The sequence below is a fragment of the Capricornis sumatraensis genome, chromosome 7, assembly GCF_032405125.1.
Source record: "Capricornis sumatraensis isolate serow.1 chromosome 7, serow.2, whole genome shotgun sequence".
Lineage (NCBI taxonomy): Eukaryota > Metazoa > Chordata > Mammalia > Artiodactyla > Bovidae > Capricornis > Capricornis sumatraensis.
Genome location: NC_091075.1, coordinates 8314354 through 8327488, shown reverse-complemented (window position 1 = coordinate 8327488; position 13135 = coordinate 8314354). Strand labels below are relative to the sequence as shown.

Genomic DNA, 13135 nt, shown 5'->3' with positions numbered 1-13135 from the left:
GCCCTGACATTCATACTGCCATCATTTTAAAAGGAGATAATGAAGAAAGCAAATGCATTCTTAAATTCAGGGAGAGATTCTCCTAAATAATATGTGCAAATGTTTAAAAAAAATACATGTTTATATGGGTTGCGTTGCTTTATGCACCCTGGTTTCCCTACTCTTAACCTGATTCTGTTATTTCTAAGCTACCCACAGGTATTCATATATTCCAAATGTATTAATTCATTGTTCAGCTTTAATAAGAATACTCTTAGGAAGAAAGCTCTATCAGTTGTTACAAAGGTCTATGTCCAGCTCGTCTATAAGCATAGATGGAAAGCAAAATAGACATTAAGCCCTGTACTTTTATTATCAGGTCTAGATGGACCTTTCGTTATGTACATTGGTTGGTGTTAGAGTTCTTGTTGGCTCTGTGACCAATACAAATATATAGTATAGCCAGGAAAAGTACGGTGCTCAGTTGTTAAGTCCTGTCCAGTTCTTGCGACCCCATGACTATAGCCTGTCAGGCTCCTGTCCGTGGATGTCCCGGATAATAATACTGGAGTGGGTTGCCAGGGACTGTTAACAGGTTAACTTTATAACCTCATCTTTCTTAAGCAGTGCTGGCAAGATTTCGGTTAGTGTTTCCGCATGCTCAAATTAGGGTTTGAACGTTAAGAAGTGAAATTTTGAAATGTTGTGGGTGTAGAAAACAACTATAAGAAGACAAATACTTTCAGTAGAAATTCTATTCTGGCCCGAATACTTCCTGAATTAGTAGGACATCTTATTCAGATAAAGAAATGTCCATGGGACAACACTGGAGTGGTATCAGGGATCATTGCGAGAGGAAAGATTTTAAAACAGACAGACAGACATATAAACATTCAGTCCCGTTCCATTTGCAAGCTGGGTCTGAAGCAGAATGGAAAGTGAGCTTGCTGTGGAGGTAGAATCGAGAGTTCAAGTCTCAGGGGCGGTCCTAGGACGGCGGAGGGAATAGGATGGAAAGATCACTTTCTCCCCACAACTTCATGGGAAGAACATTTGAGCCTGAGCAAATTCCACAAAACAACTTCTGAATGCTGGCAGAGGACATCGGGCACCCAGAAAGGCAGCCCACTGTCTTCGAAAGGAGGTAAGAAAAAATATAAAAAGAGGGACAAAAGAGGTAGGGATGGAGATCTGTCCCAGGAAGGGAGTCTTAAAAGAGGAGAAGTTTCCAAACACCAGGAAACACACTCACTGGCAGGTCAGTGGGGAGTTTTGGAATCTCAGAGGGCAACATAACGGGGAGGAACGCTAAATAAATAAATAAACCCCACCAATTACGTGCCTAACAGCAACTTCCAGCAGAGAAGTAGTCCAGACACTCACATTTGCCACCAGCAAGCAGGGGGCTGAACAGGGAGGTCTGGGCTGCATTGTAGGCACCTGGCCTGAATGCCCTGAGGGCAATCTGACCCAAACTGGGGGATAGCCAGACAGAAAGTAAAAAGAGAGAGAGAGAACTATCCTGGGAAAAGCCCTAGCCTAAGGCACTTCCTGGCCCACTCACAGAACAAAGGACTGAGCAGAGGAGAGCTAGCTGGCTGTGCACTGGCTGGAGACAGGGAGGCAGGCGGGGGCAGCCAGAGCCAGAAAGGGGCAATCTCAGCCCCAGAGGGGCATCCTCTACAAAACTGCAAGCAGGCTCCCATTTGCCTACCAAGGCTTCTTGGGATTCTGGGTGGTTGACATCTGCAGAGAGGGTCGCAGCCAGGATCAGCTCCCCAGGAGAGACATGGCATACCTGAGACGGGCACACCTGCTGCCACCCAGGAAACCGAGCGGCTGGGATGGAGGAGGTGATAAGACACACCACACCTGGGGGTGGCTGTGCTCGCCAAGCACCTGGTCGCCTGAGCTGCTCGGACCGGGGAAGGGCACAAGAGGCAGGTCCAACTGAGTCTGAGCCTTTGTGGAGTACCTGAGAAGCAGCCTGAACCTGAGTGGCTTAGACCTGGGAAGTGCACGCAACCCAGGGCCCACCTCAGACAGTTCCAGGCAGAGCAACCTGGAGCCTGAGCAGTGTAGACTGGGAAAGCACACACACCGTGAGCGGGGGCAAACCCAGTGTGGCCGGGACCTTGTGAGCATACGCCAGTGATTTGTTTACAGTGTTCCAGCCTGCCCACAGCACGACTGAATCACTTAGCCTAAATGAGTGACCACCTTCGATCCCCTATGTCAGGGCGGAAATTAGACACTGAAGAGACCAGCAAACAGAAGAAGCTAAAATAAACAGAGGGAACCGCTCTGGAAATGACAGGTGCAACAGATTCAAACCTTGTAGTTAGCACTGACTACATTGGAAGGGGCCTATAGATCTTGAGAAGTGTAAGCTGGATCAAGGAACTGTCTGAAACTGAACTAACCCCACACTGCCCACAACAGCTCCAGAGACATTCCTAGATATATTTTTACCATTGTCATTAAAATATTTTTTTTTTTTTACTTTTTAAGTCCTCTGTTACTCCTTTAATTTTCATTTTGATAACCTAGTATTATCTTGCAGAAAAAGGACCCTATTTGTAAATCAAAGTACATTTATATATTTTTTATCATTTTTTGTGACTTTTTTTTTTAATATTGTATTTTGGGGAGTGTCACGTTTACTCTAGACTTTTAATCTGTGCTTTTTGGTATTTGTTATCAATTTTGTACCTTTAGGAACCCAATCTTCTCTACCCATTTTTAGGTGGGAGTGTGATTACTGGCTTGATGGCTCTCTCCCCCTTTTGACTCTCCTTTTTCTCCACCAGGTCACCTCTATCTCCACCTCACCCTTCTCTTCCCTGCCCAACTCTGTGAATCTCTTTGTGTGTTCCGGGCTGTGGAGAACACTTAGGGAACTGATTACTGGCTGGTTCTGGTCTCTCTCCTTTTGAATCCCTGTTTTCTCCTCCCGGTCACCTCCGTCTCCTTCCTCCTTCTTCTCTTCTCTGTGTAACTCCATGAACCTCTCTGAGGGGTCCAGACTGTGGAGAGCACGCAGGGAATTGACTACTGGCTAGCTTGCTCTCTCCCCTTTTGAGTCCCCCTCTTCTTCTCCTGGTCAACTCTATCTCCCTCCTCCCTCTTCTCTTTTCCGTCTACTCTGTGAACCTCTCTGGGTGTCCCTCACTGTGGAGAAGCTTTTCATCATTAACCTAGATGTTTTATCATTGGTGCTGTACAGATAGAGAAGTCTCGAGGCTACTGTAAGAATAAGACTGAAAACCAGAGGCAGGAGGCTTAAGTCCAAACCCTGAGAACACCAGAGAACTCCTGACTCCAGGGAACATTAATGGATAAGAGCTCATCCAAAAGCCTCCATACCTGCACTGAAACCAAGCACCACCCAAGAGCCAACAAGTTCCAGAGCAAGACATACCACACAAATTCTCCAGCAATGCAGGAACATAGCCCCGAGCATCAATAAACAGGCTGCCCTCAGTCACACCAAACCCACAAGTCATCTCAAAACTCACTACTGGACACTTCATTGCACTCCAGAGAGAAATCCAGCCCCACCCACCAGAACATGGATGCAAGCTTCCCTAACCAGGAAACCTTGAGAAGCCACCTGCAAAACCCCAGCCACAGTGAGGAACCTCCACAATAAAGAGGAACCACAAGCTGCCAGAATACAGAAAGGCCACCCCAAACACAACAATCTCACTGTAGCTGAAGCTGAAACTCCACTGTTTTGGCCACCTGATGTGAAGAACTGACTCTTTGGAAAAGACTCTGATGCTGGGAAAGATTGAAGGCAGGAGGAGAAGGGGACGAGAGAGGATGAGATGGTTGGATGGCATCACCGATTCGATGGACATGAGTTTGAGTAAGCTCCGGGAGTTGGTGATGCACAGGGAAGCGTGGCATGCTGCATTCCTCGACCTCAAGGACTCGGGGTCACTGTAGTCCTTGGGGTCACAAAGAGTCGGACACGACTGAGCAACTGAACTCAACTGAATCGTGATGTCTCCTAAAGCTGTACTAGTTGCTTCTTGAAATCAGAACACTGTTATCCTTTCTGTGATCTCACAAGTGGGAAACTCCCCATGTCTTGGAGCAGATGGAAATTACTGCCCTTACAATGTGATTTGGGCTCTAGGATCTCCCATGGAGCCCTGGCAGCCTTGCTGTCTTTTGCATCAAAGCCAGTTACATTATTCACCTACCTGAAATCTCACTGTTATCAGTGATATCACTGTTAACACAACTCACTGAGTTCTCTCCAAAGAGAGAAGTGATATCTTCTCCAAATATCTTGAGACAGTTTTCAAGGAGGAACTTCATCAAAGAAACCTGTAACACAAAGGGGCAAAAGAAAGGGTGTATTACTGTTCATACGGCGTAATAGTAAATCACGTTTCATATGTGAATCTGGGCTCTGACACAAAATGCAAAAGATGTCTGAGAAAAATTCAGACTTGATTAAATACATGTATATATGGATATATATATATATATATTATATACATACATCAGTTTTTTCTAAGAAATCACGGATACTTTCAAGAGTAAATTGGGCACCAACTTTAACATTCTTTTAGTCATTGGGCTAAAGTTATAATATGTGGGCTGGTTTAATAGCTACAATTTTGTAATCATGGTTACATGCTTAAAACTAGGATGATTTGTAAGTAGCACACATGGGATGTTTGGGACAAAAGTGTATATTCTCTTACTAAGTTTTATTTAGTTTTATTAAATTTTTTCTAGTTTTAATGATATAGAATTTATATATAGCATCTTATTAAAACTTATTAAGTATCAAATACAACACAAATTGTGAAATTCACTTCAGTGAAGAAATATCTGAAAGTTAGGTAGCAGAGGTTTCTGTGTGGGGTGGGGGGCGGGAGGGGGGTTGTGGAGGAAGAAAGCATCTGGAGAGAAAACATGTCTGTCTGTCTGTCTACCTTGCCTTGCCTCACACTTGCTGTCTAGGGGAGCTTGGAGAAGAGCTGTGATCTTATTAGGCATGTTCTGGCTCTGTTAGGATGTTCTGAAATAGTTTACTAGCTTCCTCATCCTCTAGCGGAGACATAACAGAAGCCAGGTATTTTCCTGAATGAGCCACAACTGGCAGAGTGCGGCCAGCGTGTGTGGAGCCTCGGGTGCTCGTGTGGCCCAGGCCGCCTAAGATGTGCCGACAGGGACCAGATGTATTGGGTCTGTCATCGTTGTGTAATGATGAACTCACAGTTTGGAGGCTTGCACACCCTCAGTGATGAGGCTGAGAGTTGAACCTTGGCTCTCCGGTTCCGAAGCCAGGTTCTTTTCTATCATATCGTCCTACTCTTACCTCTCTGTTGTTTAATCCCTTGGATGGCAAAGGAGAAGTGACTCAGCTGTTCTCAGTTAAAATACACCTTCCCATGCCCAACCAGAGTAGGACTCTGCCACTCCAAGGCAGTGTAATTAAAATGTGCACTTTAAAACACGGGTTCACCAGCGTTAATACTACAGACTTCAGGTTCAAAATGGGGACTCTGCCCCACAAGGCATAAAGTGAGAGATCTTGTTACCTTTTTGCTGAGGTTTTCAAATGCTGACCTGCCAGAATTAGCCAGACCAAGAATGCTTGGCGTGAGATACAAGGCTAAATCATGAGCTCTCATCTGACTGGATGAGGAATGTTGCTCAATGTTGTGTAACACTCCAAAAAGGTGTCGCAGAAACACTACATTGGCTCTCGGTAGCTGGTCTACAAGCCTAATGACAGAAAAAGCACTTATGAATAAAGCGAGTCATTTTGCTTAGAAAGTGGAAATACAGAGAACGCAGTACTTCTTTTCCTACCATGTACACAGTCCATTCTCACAGTGCCAGGCATGAATGCATACAAAAATGTTTCACTGATTTAAATTCCTGAACCAGGTAAGCCCTACTCTGATTAGTTATGTGTTTGTATTTAAGATCATACCCCTGGCGGATTGGTTCGTTATCATCTCTTTCTAGGCCAGTGGATTTCATCTCCAACAGTTTCATGTATTCAGAAGGTGTAAAATGGTCAAGCATTCCATGTTAATAAGATTAGGAGAAGAACACAGTGTCAGCAATAAGGCATGCATCTCTCTTCAAACTGGCGTCGAGGGGTATGATCAAGTGAAAGCACTTGATACTGCTCATTATTTCAGATGACACAGCTGTAAACTATAAGCTAATATTTTCCTAAGAGTATGTTGGTTGTGTTTTCTCAGAGTTGAGTAATTATTGCATCATTACCTCTGGGTCGCAGTTATTTTCTCCTCCTCATTTCCTTGATCAATAACAGCAAGCCATTTATCACAAAGATGGGCTGAAAATACGCTTCCTTGGATATTTCGAAGAAAATCCTTATGTAGATCAGAAAAATACATATTATTTTATGATAAGTTCAATGGAGAAATTGCAAAGAAAATATTTAGTTGAAAAATTCAATTCAGTCTGCAATTCCTTCACAGCCACGCAGACTGATTCACAGCAGAGCTTGGCTGTGATTCTCCACAGCCTTGCACACTCAGAAGTACTGGTTGGATTTTCCCCAACTAAAATGAGAAGCCTAAAAGTAGAGTCTAGGCTGTAGTGAGAATGAGGCTAAAGCTCCTTCTATCACCTGGAGCTTACTCTTTGTGTACATGTTAACACAATAGTGCAGACTGGCAAGGTCTGGTGATAACTCACCCGAAATCCTATTTGTTTCCTGAAAAGAAATGCACGTACCCATTTTGTTTGTTAACTTCAGACACAGTGCTTGCTCTGAATTCAAGAAAGAGAAGTTCTGAAATAAAACAAAACTACACCCCTACATGCTCTTATACACATATGAAGAGAAAACTGGAGGTATGTGTGCTCTTTGGGAAAAAGCTAGTATCGAAATCGCTTCGATCTTTTTCTTTAAAAAAAAAAAATATATATATATATATATAAAAGTTCAGTTCTACAGACTTTCAAGCAGCAGGTGTTAGAAATAAACCAAAAGCCCCAATGGGTAAACTACACGTTACCCTTACAACTCTTTGAATGGAATATATCCTCCCCAAAGAGGAAACTGAAAATTTACATACATGGCAACTTCACACCTGTGGGATAGAATATGCAAATGTAAGCTTCCTAAGTGGAGGCCTGGAAAGTTTATCCTGATGACCAAGTCTTAATATGATAGAATGGGGCCTATTAAAATGGATGAAGTTGTAAACTGTTGTGCAAGCCTGAGGGGAAATGATTGCATTGCCTTGCCAGTTTCAAAGGCACAACTTGGTTCCACTGGTCTTAATATACAGCCTGACTTCTCTGAAGAGTATCTGCTTCAGGCAGTGTTTCTACGGCAACTGTCATGATTATAATCCTGTCAGCGTTCACTTGTTTCAGTACTTATTGAGCTGCTGTTTGTGTCCGGCACTCTTTTGAGTACTGAGGATAGACTATGAAGATAACGTACCGAGTCTCAGTCCTCTCATACTTTTTCTTGTGATTGGTATACAGTACCCAATCATGGTCATTAGGTTTTCACTCTGCTTCTTATGGAGTGTCCACAGTATATTGGGAGGGAGGAAGCACTCCATTTCAGTTCAGCCGTTCAGTCCTGTCCTACTCTTTGCGACCCCATGGACTGCACACCAGGCTTTCGTGTCCATCACCAACACCTGGGTCTTGTTCAGATTCATGTCCATCGAGTTGGTGATGCCATTCAACCATCTCATCTGGCTTTGGCTTCGGGGAGTCTGGGGCTGTGCAGCAGGCCCTTTGTGGTTAAGCCAGGACATGACTCATATGGAATATGCCATGGCTATTTGCCATTGGCCCTCTGTTTATAGACAGTTTAAGGGAAAACTCAATGTGGTTCTGACGATGTATTCACTTCTGATTTAGACCACCTCTGTGGTTGCTTGGACATATGGTATTATCCAGGCCAAAGGTGCAAAGTTGGATTCCCCACCAAGATCAATCAACTTTAGGAAGAGAAAACTCTGGGATTGTCTAAGACCTGTGCGCTTATAGCATGGAAACAGGCAAGAGCCTAGTAACTCTTGCTCACAAATCAAATCAGTTCCAAGTGTGCACCTGATAGAGGGTAGCACTCTACTTGCTATTTGCATACCTAGTGTGTATTATGATGGTGCAAGTGTACTAGGGCTCACCTCTAAGTCATATCTGCACTGTTGCTATTATCATGCAATCGAACATTAACAGGGGACAAGGAAACACCTCATGTTATTTAGTTTCTAAGATAATTTTAACAACCTGTCTATAGTGATTACTACATCAATATATTTTTCTTCATAGCTGCTCACAAGTTCCAAGATGGATTGATTAATTTTTTTGTTTCTGTTCTGTTATCGCCCTGGTAGAAATTTAACTACACGCTTGTGATTTAGCTGTATCATTTCAAACTCTGTCTATTTTTGTATAAATGTATGGAACTTTTCCAAATTCCAAACTGATTTTGACTGTTGGACTCACTTTAAAAATAAGATTTTTAGATGGGGCATATAGTAAAACTGGTTACCATGTAAATATAACCTCGGGTGGTGGGTTAAACTTACTGATATTAACAAAGGTTGTTAAAGATGGGAAGGGAGAAAAAAGGAGGAAAAAGGGGGAACAAATGGTGGAGACATCCCTACACTAATTTTAAAGTAAAAGGCATTGTTAGACAGGGGAAGGTAGGATGATGTAGTGATCAGAGATTTTGGTGGCCTCACTAAGCATTTTATGATTCATTGTAAGAGAAATGGGCTTCCTAGGTGGGGCTAGTGGTAAAAAAACCTGCCTGTCAATGCAGGAGATGCAAGAGAGGCAGGTTCAATCCCTGGCAGGAAGTTCCCCTGGAGTCGAGCATGGCAACCCACTCTAGTATTCTTGCCTGGAGGGTTGCATGGACAGAGGAGTCTGCTGGGCAACAGTTAAAAGGATTACAGAGAATCGGATGCGACGAGGCGACTAACACACACACACACACACACACACTCACGAGTTTACCATAATGAGTAAACATCTGTCTTGCATCCATGCTAAGTTGCCACAGCCGTGTCCAGTTCTGGGCACCCTCATAAACTATAACCTGCCAGACTCCTCCGTCCATACGACTGGAGACGTATGCCAGTCCCTGTTCCAGGGGATCCTTCCAACCTAGGGATTGAACCCAGGTTTCTTGCATTGCAGGCAGATTCTTTTACTGTCTGAGCCACCTGGGAAGTTACTTCTGTTAACTGTTTCCAAAAGCTTAAGATGAATTTTATTTTGGAAATGTTGCCTTCATTAGGAAGGTGATGAGGAAGTCATCCAAAGCTGGAAGCTTGTTTTGGTAAACGCTCAACGTGGTAAGTGGGTATTTTGAAATTGATTCTTCTTCTTCATGGAGTGTTCAGGAGCCAAGATGTGCAGTGAAAAAGGAAAATATCTAATGTATGGGGCTCATAACATTTGAGGTACCTTCCTTCAATTTTGACTTTGTGACGTGTTTTCCGCTTTTCAGATCCTTCCTCTCTTATGCCTATTATGTTTCTTGGGCATTCATAGTGAAGGACCAGTCATACAGCTTTAGACTGACTCTGCGTGTGGACGATGCTCAAACTTTCCTTACCTTTAAGACCGACGATACTACGAGAATGCATTCATCATCCAAGTTCACTTTGTGTCCAGCATTGAGTTTGTTCCTCAGGGCTATTGCGGATTTTATACTGGCTGGTTTTCTGAAGATGCCTTCTGTGAACGGCCCTTTTTGATTGATAAAGGAAAGCATCTCCTATAGGGAAGGAAAGAGAAGAAAACTGTGGGACATTTCCTGTCTAGTCTAGAAGCCCAGAGCACAAGCTTGCTCCTGTTTTGACAGAGCTGTGGTATATGAGGGTACAGTTCTAGAACAGCACCGAAGTCAATTTGAAATTTTTACTTCAGTGTCTGTAAATATATTTTCTACCCAACAATAAATTTGAGTCATACACTGAAACATTTTAAACACTTGTGTAGTCAGATTTTCTGTTTCAGTGAATTTACTGTATTAACTGTCTCTGCTTTGAGGCCTTTGTAGATTCACCCTCTCCTCCTTCACCGCTGCCTTCTCATTATTCCCTATTAGAGATGCTCTTCCCTGAGTGTGGAAATCTTTTTGCCATACTCACGCGCCATTTGTTTATTCCCCTTCCAGGGACTGTCCACCCCATTCATTCCTGTTTCCTGTATTCCCTCCCCTCAAACTCAGGCTCAATAGGCCCCTCCTCTCTGATCTCATTCCTTTCTCATCAGCCTCTCTAGCTCCTTTTCCTGTATTTTCATGTCCTCTGCTGTCTGCAAAGTTAGAGAGATAACAGATATTGGAGCCAGGTGTTTCAAGGATTGTGGAATCTGTTATGCTCCTCATCCACTGTGTGACTTTGGGCATAGCACGTTCTTGGGTGAGGCTCTTTTGTTTTTCATTTATGAAGTGAGGGTGGTGATAGTCATGGCTACCGCCTAAATTTTCTGTGAAAGCGCAAGGTCTGGGGTAGTAGCTAGCACATAACTGGTATGATAAATTTCTCCATATATACCATAAAATTCCCTGCATCTAGTGTAGTGCTTGGAGAGAGGGTAGACAGTGAACAAGAGTTAAATGCTTACACTTCAGTACACTAGCTTGATATAGCACAGTCCAAACTCTGTGACTCTCTTTTGACACATTCTGGCAGGATCAAAGGATTCATCTGTGCCAGAGGATGCCTACTTTATGCTTAAACACTTGAGTTACATATCAAATCCGCGTGAGACATTGTGAGTCATAGGGCGAGCAGACTCAGCTGAAGGAGACTTGAGACTAGTGTGGACTTCAAGGGAGGAGACCAGGAGACAGTGTGAGGATGAGGTGGACTCTCAGAGCTTCTTACACACAGAGTCTGAAGGAGAGTTACAGGGCTCCAAATAGCCTGGAGCGAAAACTCCCCTCCAGGTCCTCCCCACCGTTCTATGCAAAACCAAGAGCTCTCTCACCCAAAGAAAAAAATGGACATTGGGTTGAATACGCCCGGCTCCCAGCCGGTCCCAGCCTCTGGCCGATCTCCAAAATTCCTTGCCCCAGCTGTTGAAGAGATAACTACTCTGAACAACCTTGCAGAAGAACGGGCGCCCTTAAGACGGTAGCTTTCCACATCCATGCCTGTATAGATTTCCTCTTCTTGGGTAAGGGCAGCAGCTCCCTAATCTGACTGCTGCCCCGTCTCGCCCCATTAAAGGTGATCTGTAAGGTGCCCGGTGTCATCCTTTTTCTCAACCTCGCCTTCTCTAACTGCCTTACTTCACAGAGTCCACGTTAACTGGTCTGAGCTGGTATAGATGGGTGTTTGTTGAAATCGGTGGAATGGATGAGAGTAACTTTTCATCTTGTATTTGCCTTCTGACTCTGCAGTACCTAAATCAGATCTTTTTTTTTTGAAATAACATTGTGAAACTTATCGGACAAAGCCAGACTTCTTCATGTGGAGTAGATTGGGAAGAGAACACTTGATCTCTGCGAACGCCCCTCCTCAGGAAGGTTACAGAAACCAAAAGAAGACCTACCAGAATTGGGGTGCGCAGGGTGTCATTATCACATACATCCTCAAGAGGAGCTCCAAAGAGCTCTTTTTGCTTTCTGGGTGGTAGAGGTGGGTGTTGGTTGTCCTCGCGCGTCCTGGGGCGACACCAAAAGGCCCAGTTTTTGACAGAAGTCTTACTAACTCTCTTCTTGTCTGAATCAAATGTAGAAGAGAGATTTTCAGTAGTAGTAGCTTAGCTGATTTAGCCTATTTCCAACACTTACATTCAGCAGCATATTCATGGCAGAGGCTGAAAGAGAGAAACTGAACCATTTGTTATATAGAATTCCCCACATTCTGAAACAGGCTAATTGCATCCTTGTGGTGTTAACATGTTCTTCTTCCCCATATTCTGCAAACCTAGAGGCGTGATCAGACTCGGGGGTGATTCCCCCTGTGACAGTCTTCCCCAGACAGTGCCATCTATTCCCTTTGCCCTGTGTCATGACGCACTTAAGCTGTAGTTATACGGGTTTCCTAATGGTAAGTATTATCAGTGGATTCCGGTATCAGATCTCATTTTAAAAGCCAAAAATATTTAATATTCAAATCAAGCAGCATTTGGATATCATTTACTTTTGTAGTAAGTTTCCTTCCTCGGTTCAATTACCTGTTTGGCTTTCTGAGTACCCAGTCATGCCCAATTTTCTCCCATCAAAAGAATCGCCTTTCATGAGACATCCTGCCTGATCCTGCTTTTCAGTCAGCCTCTGGACCTCTCCTCTGGGAGGCCACACACCTCAGTCAACTCCAAGGATGACTTCCTGCCCTCAGGGTCTTGGGAAGTAGTCATTAAATGCAGACTATGTTGTAGGATTACAGCTGGCCATTTGTCTGTAACACCTTACTCAGCTAACCCAAGGATGAATGTTAACTACCACAGCCCCTGTCAAAGGAATGCAGATGAAGGGCTTTTCAAAGAAAGAGTGATCAGCAATGAAAAATGGAGTTCAGAGTTTCTCATGCCCAGCTAAGAATTGTTTCCCTGATATTTGCTCAATAAACCTGCTTAATATTTCCTTAAATAACCTGCTTAAGTAACCAGCTAAAGAAGTCAACAGAGGAGCCAAGTTGTAGAAAAACCAACAGGAGAATGTAACCAAATATTTTAAAATGCCCATCCACTTGTCTGTTCTGAGACAGAGTGAGTGCATCACCATGTCCTTTCAAGGGACTGAACCACTTGTGGTGCTGGGTGAGAGAACTAGAAGGCTCCTATTCTGCCTCTTAATTGGATAAGTTGCCTAAAACTCTTTGAGCTTCACTTTGCTCAGACTTAACAGAAATGATGCTGCTTACACCTCACTGGACTACCTAACATCATGTACTACTCATCACAAGACATGGCACACAGCAGCCTTAATAAAGGTAATTTCCCTCCTTCAAAGGGCCTAAGGCCGCCTAGACATCAGTCACCTCCCCCCAAGCAGACTCCACCCCCATTCTCCATTTGATTTTGCAGCCTCCAGAAGGTGTACATGCCTGAAGGAATGCCATCACTTTGCCTTAGGTTCCTCCTGCCCTGACATTCATACTGCCATCATTTTAAAAGGAGATAATGAAGAAAGCAAATGCATTCTTAAATT

The 13135-nt window shown here is 43.7% G+C and overlaps 1 protein-coding gene across 1 annotated transcript; it reads right to left on the bottom strand.

The window, feature by feature from the left end:
* Positions 1-270: 270 nt before the first annotated feature.
* Positions 271-11995, bottom strand: LOC138082247 (rho GTPase-activating protein 20-like). The gene is made up of 7 exons (XM_068975549.1): positions 11844-11995; positions 11533-11644; positions 9584-9745; positions 6244-6353; positions 5544-5730; positions 4191-4317; positions 271-302 (listed from the first exon to the last, which is right to left on the bottom strand). Exons 1-7 carry the CDS (start codon positions 11993-11995, stop codon positions 271-273), a joined length of 882 nt encoding a protein of 293 aa, XP_068831650.1.
* Positions 11996-13135: the final 1140 nt, after the last annotated feature.